This window comes from Orbicella faveolata, unplaced genomic scaffold (genome assembly GCF_042242905.1).
Source record: "Orbicella faveolata isolate gen_17 unplaced genomic scaffold, um_ofav_v1 contig_12, whole genome shotgun sequence".
Lineage (NCBI taxonomy): Eukaryota > Metazoa > Cnidaria > Anthozoa > Scleractinia > Merulinidae > Orbicella > Orbicella faveolata.
Window position 1 is genome coordinate 33665699 of NW_028301539.1, and position 20691 is coordinate 33686389.

General features: G+C 39.6%; 1 protein-coding gene across 3 annotated transcripts; it reads right to left on the bottom strand.

Moving 5' to 3' along the window:
- Positions 1-596: 596 nt before the first annotated feature.
- On the bottom strand, positions 597-20290 carry LOC110057827 (serine/threonine-protein kinase LATS1-like). Of its 3 annotated transcripts, none has more exons than XM_020764430.2 (4): positions 20151-20290; positions 5777-6717; positions 2430-4814; positions 597-1993 (listed from the first exon to the last, which is right to left on the bottom strand). In XM_020764430.2, the coding sequence occupies exons 2-4, from the start codon at positions 6152-6154 to the stop codon at positions 1541-1543; spliced, it is 3216 nt and encodes a 1071-aa protein (XP_020620089.2). In that variant the 5' UTR covers positions 6155-6717; positions 20151-20290; the 3' UTR covers positions 597-1540. The 3 variants fall into 3 exon arrangements, with proteins under 3 accessions (XP_020620089.2, XP_020620086.2, XP_020620088.2); XM_020764427.2 differs by lacking the exon at positions 20151-20290 and adding an exon at positions 14639-14802; XM_020764429.2 differs by lacking the exon at positions 20151-20290 and adding an exon at positions 7991-8326.
- Positions 20291-20691: the final 401 nt, after the last annotated feature.

Below are 20691 nucleotides of genomic sequence, written 5' to 3' on the forward strand. Positions count from 1 at the left end.
TGCACATACACTCCCGGCATACACTACAGGGAACTTTGTTCGATCCTCTAATATTTTGTTACACAATTTGTAGTAACTGAACCAGACGGGTTTTTTTAAAATCTAGTCATTAGACTTGATAGCAGGTAGAAATGCTAAAATATAGGTTATCATCACAACTGCGGCTGAGCAGCGGCGTCGTGACCAAATTCTTCAAAGTTGCGCGGTTGTGGAAAAGCAGTTCGAGAGTTGACTTCGATTCAATTCAGGCTCTCCCTCCTTTATTTGCCTCCCTCCCTTGACGTGGGAGGCAAAGGGGAGAAAGCCTGGGATCGAGGTAAAACACGAGTGAATTTAGCTGGTCACGAAATAATTTCTGCTTGTCACGTAGTCATCTTTCCTCAGAAATTGCGTGACCAGCAAAACTTGATTTGTTAAAATATTTAGCCCCTTTTATATCCAAATTCTCTTTACTCTTTCCACTAGTTTGCATAATTCACCATTGGAGAATTCAATTACTTTTCCGAACCAGATTCACAACTTCATAAGGTGGGGAGATGATAGGCAAGCCATTGCGCCCATAGCGCATGTAAAATCAAAACAGCAAAACAATACACTTCTGTTCTTTTCTCAACAATTTATTTTCCCTCCTTCTTTGCTATGGCGAGTAAAGGAAACTGTTTTTTCCTTGGAAAACTCAACAGTGTTATAAATTAAAACTATACACAGACTATATTTCTCCGTGAGAAATTCTCATTTCAAATATATGGCATAGGTACCGACCGCCTTCAGGGTTACAAAATGTTGAAAAGGAAAATGTTCCTCCTCTTAAAAAAGGTCTCTAGTAAGTGTTTTGTGTAAAAGTGTTTGTGCTACAAGTCTTACTTTGAGGCACGCAAAGTGTGATATAACTTTCTTTGATAGAATTAAAATATTCCTGTTTTTTCATAAATTTACCATTGTGGGACATAAGTGGTCGAGAAATCATGGAACTGAATAAACTAAATCAAGTGTAGTGATTGCATGCCTGACATGTAAGCGACCTATAGTTACTGATACTGACTGGGAAACTGTTGCAGCCCATGTGACTATTGCTCACCAGCTGAGAACTGTTCCTGTGAAAGTAAGTCAAGTTTGACTTCCCACATGTTGGTGGTTCCACAGGCAAAGTGGTCAGCAGTGCCACGGTGGCATATAAGAACCACACTTGACTCCACACATCCCACTTTATACATTTTTGTGTGTTACTACAAAATTAACTAAACAACTCAAAGTAAAATTTGAGAAACAACGAGAAAGAAGTAAACATTGCAGGATTTCTAATAAATAATTGAAGTTCAAAAAAAAATTTGGAAAAGCAGACCATTTATGGTAATTTCAGAAAAAAAGGAACAGGTAAGAAAGGGAAAGGGAAATGCCAAATTCTAACTGCGATAAAATTTACGCATTCCCTTCCATAGCACAAGACTATTAACTTGAACAATTGAGAGCTAATATTACTTTCCAGCTCATGTTTACACATAACAGCTACAAATCTAAGACTGGACACAGACTTGATACATTAAACATACACTGGTTCTTTGCTAGTGTCACTGCCACTGTCATCAGAAGAGTATCTGCGCGCTGATACATAGCTGTTTCCACCGTCATCAAAAAACCTTCTAAATGTGAACTCATAGAATGCATGCTCAGGGTGTCGGCCCTGTCTGGGTGGTACTGGCTCACTCGCAACAGGAGCAGCTTCTTCATCACTGCTCATTCTCTCTGATTCATCAACTGGATCAAAGTTGGATATGTCTGTTGGGGAGGAGATCTGTGGACGGTATGGCGCTTGTATGCGACGCACACCAAAGCCCCAGTCCACATTAGCAAAGAAAGGGTGTTGTTTAATTTCTTCAATTCCATTTGCCCCAAGCCTTCTGTCTGGACTTGTGCAGAGCTTCAAGATCAAGTCTCTGGCCTCCCAGCTAAGGGACTGCCTGGGGACATGCAGTGTTGCTTCCCAGTTGATGACCTAAACACACACAAAAAATTATCACCATTACTAATTAGTACAAACAAAAGAGTCCACAAAGTGGGGTATTCTCCAACTTGTAAGGAAACTATATGGGGGGAACTACAGGGGAGTTTATATGTAAGCATTAATAAATAATTGGTAATGAGCTGAGAAGGAATAGCTGTGATGATATAATATAGTTTAAGACAGAAATAATGATAATATGGAACAACAAAGAAAAATAACATGGAACTTGGGTAATGAACAAGGCACAGATCCAAGCTGGGAAGGGGCGGGGAGGGGGTGGAGAGCTGACCAGCTGACAAGATACATCAGTATGGTCCAGAGAGAATTTTGACTACCACTCAGGGACAGTCAGCCTATCTCATCGCAATGGCCAAACTTTGCTACCACTGAAAGAAAGATCTGAAAATTTAAAGTAGTGTTTCCTTACCTTGAGTTGAGTGTCTGCAGGTGTGGAGGCAAGAAATGGTGGGTGTCCAACAAGCATCTCATACATTATCACTCCCACAGACCACCAATCACAAAGCTGTGTGTAACCACTCCTTTGCAATACCTCTGGCGCGATGTAGTTGGGTGTGCCCACTAAGGAATGGGCAAGACTTCTCATGTGCTTACGAAAGTGCCGCTTTTCCAGTGGCTTCATTTCTAATAGTGACTTCTGTATCAGATGATCATTCCACTCAGGAGGAAGATCCCATGGGAGCATGCCATACTCCATACTTGGCTGTCTGTCATGACCATCCTTCTCGTAATATTTGCTGTCGTGTGTCCAGCGAAAACCCGTGCAAAGACCAAAGTCAGTGAGTTTGATGTGACCATCTTTGTCAATCAACACATTGTCAGGTTTGATATCACGATGAACAAATCCCATTCGGTGCACCGACTCAATCGCTAGCACAAGTTCGGCAATGTAAAATCTTGCCAGATCCTCAGGAAAGATTTCAAATTTAATCAAAAGGCTCATCAAGTCTCCACCTGGAATGTAGTCCATCACAAAATACAAGAATTTTGCATCTTGAAATGAGTAATACAACTTAACAACCCATTCATTGTCCGCCTCTGCAAGAATGTCTCTTTCAGCTTTAACGTGAGCTACCTGGTTGCGTTTCAGGACCTCAGTCTTCCGTAGGATTTTCATGGCATACAACATGTTTGTGTCTACTTTTCTGACGAGCCAAACTTCTCCAAATGCACCAGTTCCAATTTTGTTTATTTTCTCAAACATTGTTATATCCATTTTTGATCTCTTTAAGCGGTTATAGTTGGTCTCTTTCTGCACTAGGATTTGTCGCATTTGGTTCCTAGCATCCTGAGAAAGTCCAACTTTTTGCATTTCCTCTTCTAACTGGAAGCGTCTCTTCTGTCTTTCCTCTGTGTCCTTCATTAAATTTTCAAAGTGTTGTTCAAAGTAAAATTTTGTCGCTGCTGGAGAACATTTCTTTAGTTTTGAGTTTTTGTCTCTGAATTGTTTATATCGTTGTTCTGGAGTGAGCATTTCCATATCAGACTCCGACATTTGGTCATCATCTTCCATTGTTGGTAGTCTGTTCTCCTGACCATCCATGGTTGGAATTGGAGGTCGTTTACGAGAATTAGGTGAGTCAAGACGGTAAACAACAGTCCCAGTTGGATTTGTTACCTTTGTTGGACCCTCTATTGTGAATGATGAGTCTGACAATGGCGACGGAGGCCCACTGTCATTATGTGAACTAGACCATGGCATTTCATCACTGATGGATCCAGAGTTTGATGATGTTTCTGTGTTCCAGGAGTGCCTCCACTGTTCTGGAGCTGGGGGAGGAACTGGTGATCTTGATGAAACACGCGGGATATGATTCTGCCAATTACTGGTGGTCTCTGACATGCTAACATCTGAACATGGGAATGGTCTTCTTGGTACAGGAGCATACGCAGGTGGAGGATGAAGTGTTGGGTCAAATGACTGTACAAAGTGCGGCACTGGAGCCTGAGATGTACTTGGTACAGGAGAGTGACATAACACATCACCACTGTGTGATCCTTGAACAACACTGGGGCGTTGAGGTGAGGTTTGACAAAATTGTCCTTGATTTGATGATTGGATGCTTCCAGATGAACTTGGTGGAAAATTAGTTTGAACAAGTATGTTGAAGGACATGGCATTTGCCCCACTGGACGATACATTTGCACATGTTGCTCCCATTCTCCCCCCTTGAAAGTTCTCGCTACCAGAATTACTTCCAGTTAAAGTAAGGTTTGCAGTTACATGAAATTGTGGTGGTGGAGGATTTCCAACAGCACTGTTAACATGTTGAGTTTGATTTTGACTGATTCCTTGAACTGGTTTCGGACCAGATACAGTCACTGGTTTCCATCCGAGTTGCATGTTTGGACCAGTTCGCTCCACATATCTTTGCTGAGGAGGCACTGGCATGTGAGCGCCTTGCCAAGGTTGTGGTGCAACCAATGCGGGGTTCCTTTGGACATGCCATTCAGCCCTTGTGGCCTCTGATGAAGATGCCCTTCCACTGGCCTGTCCACTGAAACTTGTAACTGTACTCTTAGGAGGATGTACCATTGGCACTGCACTTTCCATGGCTATCATGGGGGACTCAGCTCGCTTAGGACTGTTCAGTGATTCTTCTGAGCCCTTCCATGACATGCGATGGACTGCAGCATTATAAGGAGGAGGGAGTTGTGTGCGATTATTATTTGAAGCATTTGAGCCAAAATTTACTCTGTTGTAGCCTTGTGCTGTTGCCAACTGTGTAATGATGTCTAATGATTCCTCCAAAGGCCTGTTAGAAGTCAGTCTTATGGCTTCAGTGGCTGTCTCCTGAAATAAGAGATCACATTGGACTGTCAGATTTATGACATGTAACATTTCGAAATGTAATTAACCCAGAAAAACAGAAATAGAAAACATGTGTTTTACAATATAGCACGGATTTCAATCAACTGGTCAACATCAAAGATTTTCCGGGATTTCAAAAATGTCTCGTAATTTGATATTCAATCATCATATTTTGGCAGCTATTTTTAAGCTGAAGCATATCAAATGGGTACTCAAGTAATGAAAACTCAGGGCTTCGAGCTCCTTCCCTCATGTTCATTTAAGCACAGTGCTGGTTTTACAGCCGGAGACAAGAAAGAAAGCTAAATTTTAGAAACTTTCGATTTGAAACGCATGATCATTCACTTGTGTCCGTTCTCACGTGCACTTATCCGCGTGACTGAAAGGAAGGCATGAAATTAACGACGGCTATTCAAAGCAACAAAATAAAAGCCAGAAATCGAAAAGAATCTACAGGAGCCAGCCCTTTGACCCGAGTTTCCGGGCAAACTACATTCAAACTTTGAAGCAAAGTTACAACTTGGCACAGAGTTGAAATGCTTGAGATAATGCGAGGCAGCGGTGTTGAAATATAACGCGAATCCACCGGCGGCAAAAAAACACACGAGACAGCAGATGCGATCGAGGAGATCAGCTTTAAATGAAACTATATTTGCCCGCAAACATGATGACATCTGTTGCAAATCGAGCGATGGCAGGAAAAGCGACGTAATGAGGAACAAAAGAAATCCCTCTTGTGTATTTTATGGAGATGTAAATATACGACATCCATGTACGGTATGAATTTATCGTTGTAAACCCGTTGACGAACCGGCGTGAACAATTTGCGGCGAAGCCATAATACATATGCATCAAAAAATGAAACATTAAGAACATAAGAATCCCATGACCTAATAGCAAAGAAAAGCGTATTAAATTGAAAGTGCAGTTTCCATGATACATACCTCATCGAAGCCCAGAGCCTTGAGTGTACTAAAAAACTGTTTGTTGATTGACTCTCCGCTTTCGGAGCAGGAGGAATAGCCAGACTCTGTAGTCTCGAAGGGTTTTAAACTGCTCCTAATCTCAGCCAAAGCTTTCGCATGACTTATCCGGCGGTTTGGATTCTGTGCCAAGGGTCTGGTTGCGTTCGGTTCTCCAACGGTAACCGAATTGGACCCGGCTGAAGTCGCCGGTTGTTGTGAAATCCTAGTTGCCTCTGGTCGCTGCTGCTCAGGTTGCCTTTTTAGGTGCCTCAAACTTTGTTTAATGTCTCGCAGCATTTGCTGACTGTTGCCAACAAACGCGATTTTCCTGGCTGGTTCTCCTTCCCGTTCCGCCATTTTAGTCGGAGTTTATGTATGTGTCAATGTTTTCTTTGTGATCGCAGATTTGAGAAGCGTTGAATTCAAGTCGAACCACAATAAAGCTCTGTGTGAATGGCCTTATCTCGACAGATCCCAAAATAAAGTCTTGCAAGAGCCCGACCCTTCAGCGATGAAATTATCTCCGTTGATACGCCAGCTCAAGATTCTCAAATTCCATTGTTGAATAAGTGAGAATTCAGTTTCACGTTGTCCACCTCTAACCGGGAATATTGACGTTGAATCGTAATTTGGGCTCCCAGGCGTTCTCTTGTCTGTGATGACTGCGCTAGAATAAAATATCGACACAACGAAGCTTGAGCGGAGATGAAACTAGTCTGTTAAAGATGAGAAGACTTGCTCACGCAATTGGATATTTGACATTCCACAAAAGACATCAAGGTATCGACTCACTCGGGAGTTATTACGACCCAAAATAACACTTCCGATCCGCGAGTGTAGAATTCGGAGAATCTTCAACAATATTTTCCCTCCGAGCTAAATCGCTTGGGTTCTCTCTGGCCCTGCACGATTTCCAAAACCTGTAGGAAACATAGAAATTGTTGAGAAGCCGTGATAAGGGACAGACAGATTAGCTTGCCAAATTTATTGTTTGCCGTGCGAAAGAATTAGAAAATGACATAGTCCACCCCTTTAGGACATAAAATTAACTTAATTGACACATAGCGATCGTGCCAGGCTGAAGCGTTGTGTGATTGGTTGAAGGTTACTATAGAAACTTGACTGGGTCCGCAGACTTCATAAATATTGGTGTCAAATGATGCCGTTTAATTTTTAGCATTTTTTCCCTGCATTTTCGGCAAATTAATCCGAACGCCTGTTTGAGTTCCCGCGTTGGTTTCCCCTAATTTATGACTATTTTTTTGGTCGCGTTTTGCAAATTAATCAGTTTACCACAAGGATGCAACAACCCTCAAGAGAATATGCCAGACAAAACCGCGAATATGCAGTGTAATAGCGCGACATACCACGACATTCCAATATTATGAATAACATCGTAAATTTATTCACGAAATGTTGTTTGACTGTCTTTCGGAAGTGGAGTACAAAAGCGGCTCTTTAAAGTGACCCTCCTCACTACAGTAATTTAAAACTTTGTTGAATTACAAATCAACAGTTAAAACAAGACTGATTGCTTTTTCAAGTCATTTTTTCTGAGGGCAATAGGAAGTCTGAATTCCCTAGGAAACACGTCTTGCGAATGGCGAGAGCTTTCCGCATTGATTTGAGTGAGTTCGACAAATTACGGAAACGTACAAGTTTCTGTAGCTCTCTCGCTTCCGGCAATGTGCTACGGGAATTGAGGATTAAACTTGGTTTAAAACCTGTCTTTGACGATACTGATGCTACTTAAGGCAGTGAACTAACACTGCATGCTACTAAGAGATAGGGTTTGCGGAAGGAAAGTGAAAATTGCCTCGCAAACTTAAGAAATGATTTCGCGCTGTGATGCCACACATGGAGATCAAACGATAAATAACAATGCTCGCCAGTCACGCGAGCACAAATTAAAAAAACCACGTGTGAAAAGCTGAACACAGCCATTGGAAAATTATGCGTCTCACTCTTCTTGCAACTGTTCTTTTTTACACTAAAGCTGCATTCACTGTACAACTATTTAAGAATTTTTTAAGACACGAATTTGGGGAAGATATCTCGAAAGCCGTTACCCGCGTCGCGTGCACACCGCGCGCGTTCTTCTCACGCCGAATTTACCTGTCTTGTCGTTCTCACTAGTTTGGTTATGAATAAAAAACAGAGAGACGATAATCGATAAAGCTGAGTAGTTTTTACCTGAGCTGGATAAGAAGATTTTCTCGTGGCGTGCGTTTGATCCAATTTTCCTCTACGCACCAGCACTGCTGTGAGATGAATGAAGTGTTTTCTAAAACATTTGTTCACGCTTCACGAAATCTTACGAAAACCTGTGGTTACTTGTATATACGCAAAACGTCCATATTAAGTACAGATCCGGCTCGACAGGAAGTCGGTATTGTCGTTGTGAAGGTGTGGAGCGTATTCTTACTCCTAACATTACATTGATTACGCGTAGGCGATTCGCCGGAGAGACTTTACGTCCCTACTCATCAACATATACAAAATCGACTCAACTGCTTAAAGTTGTTTTGAAAGGAAATTAAGCTGTATTGACGTCAAAGACTGCCGTAAAGAAACACAAAGAAGTACCGTTTAACTATGTGATAACGTTGCTACACAAATCAATGTCGATCAATGTTGATTTAGGTGTTTTCAGGGCGTTTTACATTGACGTCACACTTGAGGGCGCGAGACAAGTGAACAATACTTGTTACAAAGCAAAATATATGCTTGCTCAGACGATTTGCTTGATTGGATTAAAGTCAAAAGTGCTGCTTATTATTTACGGTAAAGCTGCGACGGAATACAAGAACTGGACCTCAGCATTTAAACACTGGACAACCCGAGAAAAGAAATGCTTCCATTCGAATCCTTTTACGGTAACTTTGGAGGCACACTGAAAACTGGCCCTTTTACATTTACATGACAAAAAAAATCTTGTCTGTTTTGTGTAGCATTTCAGTAACAATAACACATCAAGTGTGATTACTGACCCGAGCGAAAGAGTGGCATCAAACACATTAGAATGAAAACATAACATAACATTTATTTTGGTCGTTGACAGATAACCATCACCTTGTGATTGGCATACCCAGGCATGGTTGATTTAAGCCTTTTTAGTCTATTAAAGCTCGACGCATTTATTTGTCCTTGTTGGGTCTCGAAATCTGGTGATACTTCGAGACAATTTATCGAGGCTTTGCACTTTTGTTCTTCGGGTGCAAATTGTTTAATTTGATCTCTGTCTTTGTCCCGTTTATGACTGATCATACCGTGTATACAGCAATTTTGAATAGAAAGTTCCAGGCTCTCACATATTTATCTTGCTAGATAATAGATTGCTGTCTATATCCATCACAATCTGATAGCCTAGAGTGGAACAGTTCATCTATTTTTGAAACGAATCTTCCCGTAGAAGAGTTTGGAATCGGTAATTTAAAATATAACTGCGAACCGATCAGGTTTGTGAAATTCAGGTCACATGAGTTGGTCTGGGGTGGGTGTGACTGAGGCGCGCGCGCTTAAGAACAAATGCTATTTATAGTGACCATTTATATGCCGCGCGACATGTGACTGAATGGGAAGGTCCAATTTAGGCAACAAACCATGACGCCCATTCATAGGAGAGAGTAAAAATAGATCGTAACAAATGGCGCTCGCTTCAGGCTCTGAAATCAACTTACTTAGTCAATGTGCCATGGGCGATTTGCATAAAAAAATCTTTTAGTTGTGTATTTAAATTTGCATGAATCGAAACGTCCATTCTGCCGAGATTGGAAACGTCCCCCTCATAAATTAACGCGAATCAAGGGCCCACCGGCTCGAAACCGTTCACATTACGTGAATTAATTCTTCTCCTTCCCAGTGAACTCGCTTTAATACGATTCTTTGAGTAACAACTAAAAAATACCCTACATTTCAAGAAGAAAACAAGAACAGTTCTCTGTTGAGCTAGATATAAAACATTTGTGTTTGGAAACACTCGCCAGCGGTCAGAGTTGTATCAAAGCTACTTTTACAGGTGTCTTTACAACTTTTCCTTTAGAAAACAACCCGTACTGAGGAAGCTTTCCAGTGTTTCTGTTAAAATTAAAGATTTGTACGACACTCAGCTCAAGCGTGCTCTTCAGGCTTACAAGGTGACCGGACGGATGTACTGAAACTGCTCGTCGTATTAAAGCCTCCTCAAATCCTATTTCCGTATGCGGCAAGCTTGCATGGTTCGTTCACTGCTTATTTTAGCAATGACTTGTTGGCTGCAGGAAATGTACTTGTGGCAAATGACAGTAAAAAACGGCAGCTACTGATCAGTATAATTGTTAACTGGCTGGCTTAATTCTAGGAACACCTTTTTCTGTTTTTTTCCCCTCGCAACTATGTAGAATTCACAGGTAAATCACATGTACTGCATGCATAGCATGGGGTTTAGAACAGTGCCCAAATATACAGTGTCTAATTGCTATGCTGGCTTAGCCCTGGCTTAGGCCCTCAGGGGCATAACCTTGGGGGAGGTACACCAAACAATGAGTCATGACCTAGCAAATTGAGTTCTAATTGATTAACTCGAATCTTAAACTGTGCGAAAATGAAACGGGCGATTTTAGATGATACAATTTCCGTTTTAGATTTTTCTGTTGTTTATAAATCCAGTTTTCGGAAAACAATATTATTAGTGACATTAGTGTTGTCCGTTATTTCACCAATATACAAGATATTTAAGAGTTTGTGGTATCATTTACGTTTTCACATACCCTATATATACATGCAAAACCTGAGCATAACTTCAACTTAATTATCAGCCCGAAAACTATCTCTGAAAAAAGTGAGGTCAGGAAAAAAAAAAAGGCTAAACCAGTAGTTCGTGAAACGGAACCGAACCGACTGTTAGTAATTCTTGAAATTAGACTGTTTGGGAAGTCAGTTACAATATCCTACGCTAAACGACAACTTATGGTGAAAGGTGCTTATTGTTCTTGCGGTCCAAGTATCAGAGGTAAATATTATTTTTAAAGGTCTTCTGGGCCCAAAGTCCAAAGGTAAATACGAAGGAATGAATTTAAAGTGGCGCGTTCATGACACCACAATTGCTTTAAGCCTCTCCACATGTCGACAGTAATCTGCAAGTATTCAAAATATTGGACGGTCTCTTAACTTATAACCCCGCGGGCAGGTTTTTAACAAAGCTGAATGCGCGTTATTGCCCGACCGAAACCAACCTATATGTTGCGCTTTGAAGTAGTTCTATAATTGGAAAGGAACTTTTTCAAACTATCTTTAGGAATTTCAAAATCAAAATGAAATGAGTAAACTCGACACTGCATTTCTGTCTGCAGTTTTGTCATGCTTCACCGAAAACTTAAGAGCATGTTGAAACATTTGTCACTCAAAATTCGGAAAAAATTCCCTTACGTCTGTCTGAGGATTCTGTAGACAACAGTCAATCAAGCTCTCAGAGCAGAAATGCTTCAAAGAAGATGCGAAAAATTTGAGGCATCTGTTTGTAGGAACAACTGTTTCACACGAGACCTAGTCTTGTGACTTTACAGAGTTTAAGTGACGATTAAGAGCCTTTTACACAAAGTGACAATCGCTTTTTCACTTCAATTTATTAACTTCTTTAATCGATGCCTAACCAAGTCATAGGATATTTAATTATGCAGTTATAGAGTACGAAAAGTGAATCAACCCACGAAAGACACAAGCTGAGCAGTAAATTCTCTTAAGAGAAATTATAAGAAATACATGATTAATAACAATGAGAAAATAAGTGTTGATTTTGAGAACAGAATAAGAGATAATCGTTTGAACATTGCGCTTAATTTATAGCAAGGATTCATCCACCTTCCTTCTTTGTAGACTCTCTTTAATTAGCTTTGTTTTTTTGTTGTTTTTATAAAACAATTGTATTGACTTTAAATTCTTCCAAGTAAGATCAGCACAAACAAAATTCATAACGAAAGTGCAAATGTACAAGTTATCATGCAGTACTAAAGTAAAACACTGCTATTTCGAACTCTGAGAGGAAAAGAAAAATAGTTCGCGATAGCGGGGATTCGAAATAACATGGTCAGCGTTAAATAATACGTATTAAATTAATATGTAATCAACATGATGCAATGTATTTTTCTACTGACCAAGAGTAGGATGACAACACCACTGGATGAAGTTCGTTACAAGACAAGATTTTAAAAAGTGCAATGAAAAGCCTATAGTAGTTTTCCACCTATGTTCTAAGGTGATCTGACGTAATGATGATATTTATTTTTGAACTCCACCAATGGTCACGGAATTTGATATGATAACGGGGTTGATTTTAGGCCAAGGACAACAGAAATCAGTTCGAAATTGCCGAAATTTCGAAGTGATCGATAGTAAATGACTAAAAACGCAGTGGCAAATCCAAAGGAAATAGTGTGGAAGTTCTAAATAGTAATCGGGAATTCGAAATAACCAAGTTTGAAATAATCAATTGCACTTAGAGCTACTGGTTACATGCTAACCTTAGGTAGAAGTTCTCTTTCAACGGCGATTGCCTTGCTTGCTAATCTAAGTATTCATTGTTGTAGTAAGACGAGATAAGACAAACCCGGCCAACATTCCACTCTCAGGTGCTGATTGACTAATCGTGTTGTTTACCATATACGCTTTTAATTCAGTTCCAATCGGCCAGACGTGTATAGACATTGCGAAAAGGCTGTCGAAAGGCAATCGTCTATAGCTGATTGCTCAGATAAGCGTTAAATTCACTTTATTGTCAGGTGTTAAAAGAAAACGCCTGTTCATTTTATTTCCAGAAAAGGAAGAGTGAACAACAACTAGTTGTCACAGGAAAATTAATAAATCCACGTTTTAAAGAGGTTAGTTCAGGATCATTAAAAATGTGAAAAATAAAACTTGCTGACTGGCTGATTCGACTATTACGACCAAAGAGAAGTTAGCTTGATATAGTACTGGTTTGACAAGAGAGACCGGCGAGGGATATTGTTTTTTTTTGCAAACTGATACGGGACAAAGTTTATATAAAGGCGCATAACATCGCAAACACGCTAGGCAAAATAACAATAAAATACCAATATGTCTGCATGCAACTATTTGATAAGCCAAGGAGATAATTCTTTAAACATTTTTTTCAATCAATGAGAATTTCTTTCGTCTTTAATTGACGTCATTTACCTCTCAAGTCTCTCAAGGCAGTCTGTTCTTGTCACATACCTGTAGTTCAATCAACGTAAGCTTCAAAAAGAATCCCATCAAAAAAAACATCTCTTTGGAGTTCCTTGACGTCAATCATTTTTCTTTGACATCAATCAGCCAACAACAGGAATTGTAGTAGTAATTGTGCTGTCTGTGCGATTAGCAATTTGCCATGGGCAAGAAATAGCCAATGAAACGAAAGAAAATCAGTTGCTTCGATATTGGACAGTAAATGAATACTAGTTAGTGAATGGTTGACGACATGCAATTGAGTTGATCCGAGTTGGCTCACTGCTCATAGACATCGTGGGCAAGTTCACCTAGTGTACTATAAAATAGTTTTTAATAGACAACGCGAAGAATGACAGTCTAAAACGTACAATTATAGGTATCTTTATAAGCCCACAATTTTCTCTGTCAAGACCATCAAGCAATCAATATCATGCTGTTATCAACAAATACCGTTATGAAAGATAAATAAACTAATCTGGCAGATGCGCCGATTTGCAACAGAACACGGTGAACTGATTCTTATAACGAACATTACATGTGGCGTTCTGTCACTAAAGTGTCCCATGCGGTGTATCACGGTGTACCACTCAAAAGCACTATACTGAACCAGACTAACTGGGACTGATCTGTTGTGGCTCGTGAGATATCTTACTGATCTTCCTGTCTTCTTGACCTAAGTCTGTAAATTGGCCGTTCATGTGATTACGAACGTGAAGCAACGCACGATTAACCGTGTAGGGTATTATTTGAAGAAATATACCTTGAAGAAAAACCGAGAATTGGTCATGTTTATATCTAAAGTGACCGACCTAGTAGATTTCAAGAAAGAGAAATATATACTGCGGGCATCCAACTTGCAAGATTGATATTGATTGATTCAAACTCCCCGGGGGGAGAGGGGGGGTTACTTCCAGAAAAGTTGGATTGGGGTGTGCAGCCCGCTTCCCAAAACCCTTATCCCCTTTATGTCCAAAATCTGCATTTTTTCCTACCCTATTTATGACCTGACCAAAAATTCCATAGCATATTGGTGTCCGTTGCGGCTGACACAGTTGGCCTAAACATAAGTTATGAAGGGCTTTTGTTGACGGTCTTATTGATAATGATGAAAAAGTAGCTTCTTCTCAGAAACACACCCAATTCAAGACCAGTGTTCAAAAACCATACCCTATTTATAGCCAACATGGCCAAAATCGACACCCTATTTATGACCAAAACGGCTGAAAGTCCCTACCTTTTGGAGCCGCACATACCTATATAACCCATATAAGGGAGTGCCCCCCCCCCCGGTTCAAACTGTACCTCTTTGAATCTTACTAATATTGTGAAGTGAATATGCGAGTCAGTTAAGGCAATGATAAAGACAGTTTCACAAAATATCACAAAATACTTTTCAACTGCTGTGTCAGCTATTAAAACAAGACTTCATTAGTATTTGAGAAGATGACGAAGAAGCAGGGAAAATAGAACAAACTACGTTAGGTATTCAGAAGAGGAAAATAACCGAGACAGATTCATTCAACGGATGCCCAGGACTAAAGAGGTTGCGATTTGAAACTGAGCTGCAGAGTAGGGTAACACGGAAAAATGGCAGAACATGCCTACATTTTAAAAGCAAACAGATTCCTACAACAGTACCTTTAAGAATTTTGAGTTTTCCACACTGCGAACGTTGACTGGAATATCCAATTTGGGAATATTCACCCTTCACATTGAATGCTCAACATCTGCTTTCAAGGAAGTATTTGATATTAAACGTGGAAACAGAAGAGTGCGTATTCCAAAGCTATTGAACGCTTGTGTTTATTTGTAGATTAACAAAGGCAATTCCTGTTTTTATTTAAGTCACGTAAAGAGATTGCACTTGTTGACCTTTTGAATCGGAGTTTTCTTTGACATGCGCTGTCACGAAAAGGTTTATGATCTGCGAAAATATCAAGTCGTCTCAAACTAAAAATATCACGTACTCAGGTACCTTTTTTGTTTAACCGTGCGATAGTTTACTCAAGCAAAAGCGTAAAACGGTTCTCAGTCTAGATTTACCGAATGTTGTGCATGCGATGAAGAATAACTCTTAAAATTTGTCACATTCCGCTGGATAAAAATAAACATCTGTATCTCCGAAGTGCTATTAAGGGCACACCGGGAGATAAGCAAAACCGCGGCCTTGTGTCTTTTCGATCTTTGATCGAGGACCAGAGAAGTTTGCACGGTGGAAAAACAGTTGGAAAAATTCCTTAAATTTCTCGTCAGTGAAATTCTTTATGAGTTTGTTTAAGTATCATGTAGAGTGACCGTGCATGAATTCATTCATTCGTGCAAGATTTTCGATTTCCAGTCTCGCTAACGTAACACAAGTAAGAATGTCTACAGCGTGCTATCTTGTCTGTCATCGAGATGTAAACCCAGTTTACCGGTTTAAGCACGTGCGCGATATGCACTGTACAAACACAGACTGGAAGGTACTGTGTCAAAATACAGTCACGTACTGAATGGCCAGCCGGCAATACTAGGGAGGGGGTGGGGAGGGTGGGGCGGTGGTGAAGGGGAAGAGGTAGGTATAAGAGTTTATGCAAACACAAGGAAAACCAAATACCAACTGAATAAACTGATCGGAAAAATGCTCATATCCTTGTACCATGAGGTCTTCTAGTTTTTCTTACTGATACCCGTATATGCATTTTGGTTTGATTTTACGAATAAGTTTGCCTCGTGTTGTCTTTTAGGAGCGTTTTCTTCAACTTTGAATGCGTAGATCATTTATTGTAACTGAACCTTTCTGCAAAATTCGATCTTTTCTGAATTAGCCCCGAGGGCTTCAAGTCTGGATTATTTTTTCTTCAAGATACATCAATTAATGTCACCACTGGTCAATAACGTTTTTATTAATGACCTCTCCACTATGACCAATCATTATCATAAGTAGGAATGTCGTTGTGTTGTTGCTGTCGGGCCCACGGTTATAACATGTCTTATTCCTATGTGGTACTAGTAGATGCCAGTCTAGCAAACCTTGATGGAAACAGGGGCGTTCAAACCTCGGAACTGCGTAGCAGACATGTCCCACGCAAGTGTCTGTATTGGAGATGCCCGATCAGAATACCTAGTATCTTCAAAACGAAGTAAACTGGGACATATCAGTAACTAAGAGAACTGATATCTGTTTGCTGTAAAACTCTTCCATGGACAACGCTCTCGTACTTAATTGAACATAATTGTCTAAAAGTCTCCTTCAATCGAAGTTTCTTAACTTTTTTTGTGGAATGGAATGCCATTGAAAACATTCCCAAGCTACCTTGCGTGAAAACGCGGCTAAATTTGTCGTGGTATTTGTATAACTTAAAAACAGACACTTGGGTCTTGCACGGATATTCAGATAAGTGAGATAACAATAGAACTGAACTTGAACTTGGGCTATTAAAGCAAATAGTTGCATCTAACCAAATTGTTCTGTTTTCCGGTTTTTTGAAGGAATCACTGTGAAACTGACAAAAAGATGAATGGGTCATGAATGGTTTCGTTTAACGAATGTTCTCGAACTAGATTATTTTGTATGTTTGTAGTCCTTGTGTCAGAATGTGTCTAAATGAACTCTTCTTCTGAGAGCTCCTGTCAATCAGCTCAAAACCGCCGGGCTGTGACTGCAATGAGAAAGTATTTCCTCAATTTTGACAATTTTATCCAATCACTGAACTTAATAAACTCAAACTAGAGAGCTGATCACTTACTCAAAAAGTACAAGATCATAAGCGCAAACTGACATCAGAGAGAATCTAAAACAGTCCCACCGGCTTTTATTTCAACACTGAGACTTTTGACTGTAAAAATGGTCCAATTTTACTGGCCTCGGTATCGTTAACTCATCATACTCATTTCCTAATAAGTTTCTCGTCTGTTATTTGTCAAATCATTCTTCTAGAAAACCACTGAACTGTTATTTGTCGGCACTCTCCGGCTTTTGTTAACAGAGGGCAGACCGAATTTAAAATAACATGACTGTAAGCAGAACGTTAAAAAGAAAAAGAAAAAGAATTGAAAGCGCCGAAGATCACCGAATGATCGACGAAAAGAGTAAACAACTGGGCGAATTATGTCAGAGTTTGTCACTTTTTGCCTGTAAAGAGCTGACTTCAAGTTGATACATGGCTTTTAAAAAATGTTTCACTTGCCTTAGTGTCGACGCAGCCCAACCGTTTCTTCAGAGACTGCACTGATACTTCTGTTCGGTATTTCAAGTCTATTGAAACCTGCTATTTTCGTTTAGCTCTACCTAGAATTCAAAGTCATTCTTTCAGCGGCTTTCACAAGACTTTCAGGAACGCAGACTGAGTGTGCAACTCCTTGAGTGGTTTTCCTGTTTGGAATTCAAATTGTTTGCTTACTTCTTGTGGCCTGTCCTAAACAATATACGCCCAGAGGCCTTAGAATTAGAACAACGTGATTATAACCAGCATAGTGAGCTCTCCTGTGAAGATCCAGAAAGTAGGCTAATTTCGATTTATTAAAATTCTAACTTGGCTCCGAGGCTTGGCGCAATAAAACAAAAGAAAACGCATAAACAGAGCTCATATATTACTCACTCCGATAAAGTTAGAAAACCGATTGCCTTTCGGTCTTTCCTAAAAGTGGCTTCAAGTGACTGATCATGATCTACCACTTATTAGATAATATCATTAGATAGTCACCAAGTGGGTGTTATCATATTTCCCCTGATGTATCCCTAAATTCTCAACATTAGCATAAACGATAATTATACCGGTTAGTAAGGAGAATTAATATTTCAGTCAAACTTGGGCTTGTGAATGGTTTGACAAACCACACTATCTTTGGCTGTATCTTCAGGTAAGTAGAGGGCATTTTTACTGATGCATGTGGTAGTGAAAATGCAACCTGGCATGATTAATTTTTCGTGAAGAACAGTTTCATTTGTATCGCTTTCCCAATATTTTAGCCTGAATTTCATTTGCCTATATGGAGCAAGCAATTAGACGAGGTGGATAAAATTACGTCGTGACTGACAAAAAAAACCAAATTCTCCATAGAAAAATTCAGAAAAATGCACGAAAAGCATCGTTAGATTATTAAAAAGATCTTGGAATCAACAAACGCCCAGACAGACTTACCTGTAACTGAGGGATATGGCTGCACGATATCTAAGCGTGGCTTCAGAGCGCACGTATTCGTTTTATATTTCAGGGCTGGAAAGCAACAGTATTATAACAACCCTGCAGCTGAGAAGTGTTACACAGCCGTAAAATGAGTTGAAATACACCTGGTACTCCTGGCCGTCGGCGTCACTCTTTTACGCAATTTGTGGTGAAGGTTTCAAAATTCCTTCAATCTTTTCACATCACAAACGTCACACTTGAGCAGTTTGTGCACGGTTTTGAATGAAATTCTTTCTAATTCGGAAATGCCGTGAGCTGTTTTCAAGATGAACGTGATGGGTTGTTTTGACAGCCTAAAACCATCAACAATTACTCCGGCGATCAATTAAATTCGAATTTGGAGAGATTTTACAGCTTTGTCCAAGACAAGGCACAATGCAAAACAACTGCGGTCAAAGAGAATCTTTCACAATGTAAAGAATTTCTCGAAAATTGAGGCAATGACATAAATTCTCTGTTCTTATCCAATAAACCTTTCCGTACAAGAAATGAGTCAACAACATTCTTTTAATTTTTTTCAACTCTTATGCCTGTAACCTACGTAACCTTTTTCTGTTAGGACGGTCATAATTACCTAGCGCACAAGAAAAACAGGAAAAAACAAGTCGGTTGCTTTTCTGTGCAAGGCGTGTATTTTCAGCCTGATTCGACAGGCCCGCATGTTTTGCTCGTTCGAAGAAACCGCCTTGCATTTCTCCGTAAAAACCTTGGAGTACCCAAAACTCCCCTTGGACAAGGAATTTCTACTTCGACTTCTTAGATCACATGTAAATAAATAAGTTTAAATGCACGCAAAGAAAGCCTCACGCTGCTGAAAGTTTTTGCACTGTATGGTATGTCTACTTTTGCCATAAAATACATAACATCGTGTCACTCGTCGACTCTTACGTCCGTAGAAGAATTTGACTTCAAGTCAGCTGGTTTTGTTGCCAAATGTTTACTTTTTTCCGTTTATCAAAATAAATATGCGGACGAGAAATGCAACAACAGCCAAAAAAAAAAAATACGAATTCATTTCTTGTAGACATTTGACGTATCAGGCGTTCACGGCGACATGTTCTGATACTCCAATATTCTCACAATGATGGATTGCTGTAAATACTGCTAGATAACATTTCTAAGTTAAAATATGAAATCGCTCCCAAAGTACACCGAACACAATAAACGAACATAAACAATTTCACGAATTCTTGAATTTCCCTTGCATTGTGAACATAATGGCATTGCATGGGTCCGTCGTTTAGGCCACCTTTCGTGTCATTGGCTGTCTTAGTGGGCGGGGGCTTTTGAGGTTACTGAAGCTGAGTAAAATCGTAAATTAAAATGTGTGTCTTTTAAGAACTGTCTGACGGTGGCTGTTAAATCTGTCTGACGTCCACTTTGGTTTTTACGATAAAGTGTCAACCGTACATTTCCTTTTGCAAGAAAATATCTTTTTTATAACTTTCAAAGCGCGGACTGTTTTAAGCCGATTTTTCTTGTGCGTCGTAGGAGCAGATAGACTCAGTCAAATGGTCTAGGTTTTGAAAGAATTTGTTTTCAAGTCAGGAATTATTTTTTGTCCTAATATGATCAAGTTTCGAGGAATGTTTGGCTGAGGATTAAAGGCAATAAACATGCTCGTTCACTTAATCTTCTTGAGATTTAAACCTATATTATAATCTTATTTTGGTTTTAGCCTGTATCAATATATCTTATTAACGTCATTGACGTTTATCAGCCTGTACCTTGTTTTCATTAAGTTTCGTTTATGGATCATACTTGAAATTTTTCACTTGTTTCTGTGATGTAGAGAGTGTAGTAATGTCTTTAGTTTTAGGCGAGTATACATGTAATATGACATTAAGAATTTAAAAAGTTAGTGGCAATAGGTCTTTCGGTTTCAAGATTGAAATATAAATTCCTCTTTCTAATCTCTATCATTTCCTTCTAATTTAGCTCTGAGAACATGGAGAAACATAAAGCCGGATGATATTTCGTACCTGATTACTTTCTGGCAAGGCCTTATGCGTCCGATGGCGCGATGAGGACCGATGATGATGATTACTTTCTCAGTCAGTTCTTTAGTCGTAGATCACGGCTGTCTGATTCCACGCACTGTAGGAATGAACTCTATCTCGGACTGACTTGGCCCGCAAACGAAGCTTGCTCTTGTAAAGTTAATTTTCACGCATTACATTCTTTTGGATTTAACGTCATTTCGTAAAAATTTAAATCCGATATTGGTCGAAACCGCAAAGTGTTGGTGTCAGAAGAGATTTCTGTACCTTTGAATGAAATGACAACTTCTAGTATTGGCATGCAAGTATAGAGAAACAATCAAAAAATGAAAAGACAAATTTTGACTGATATTATGAACTGAGAAAGGAATGTTCATACAGGTATTCTTAAAACTGATTTCGCTCGATATTGAAAAGTTTTGTAAAAAAGTCGGAATGCCTGATTATGTTGTATGTCACTTAATGCATAACGGAAATTCTTTTTGTTTTAGTGTGATATAGTGTGATGAAGCTAAAATCAAGA

Coding starts and splice junctions, on each gene's coding strand:
- LOC110057827 (XM_020764430.2), bottom strand. CDS start 6,154: ATGGCGGAACGGGAAGGAGAACCAGCCAGGAAAATCGCGTTTGTTGGC. Junction 4,815..5,776: donor AGGCTCTGGGCTTCGATGAG/GTATGTATCATG, acceptor CTCTTATTTCAG/GAGACAGCCACTGAAGCCAT. Junction 1,994..2,429: donor CTGCAGACACTCAACTCAAG/GTAAGGAAACAC, acceptor GTGTGTGTTTAG/GTCATCAACTGGGAAGCAAC.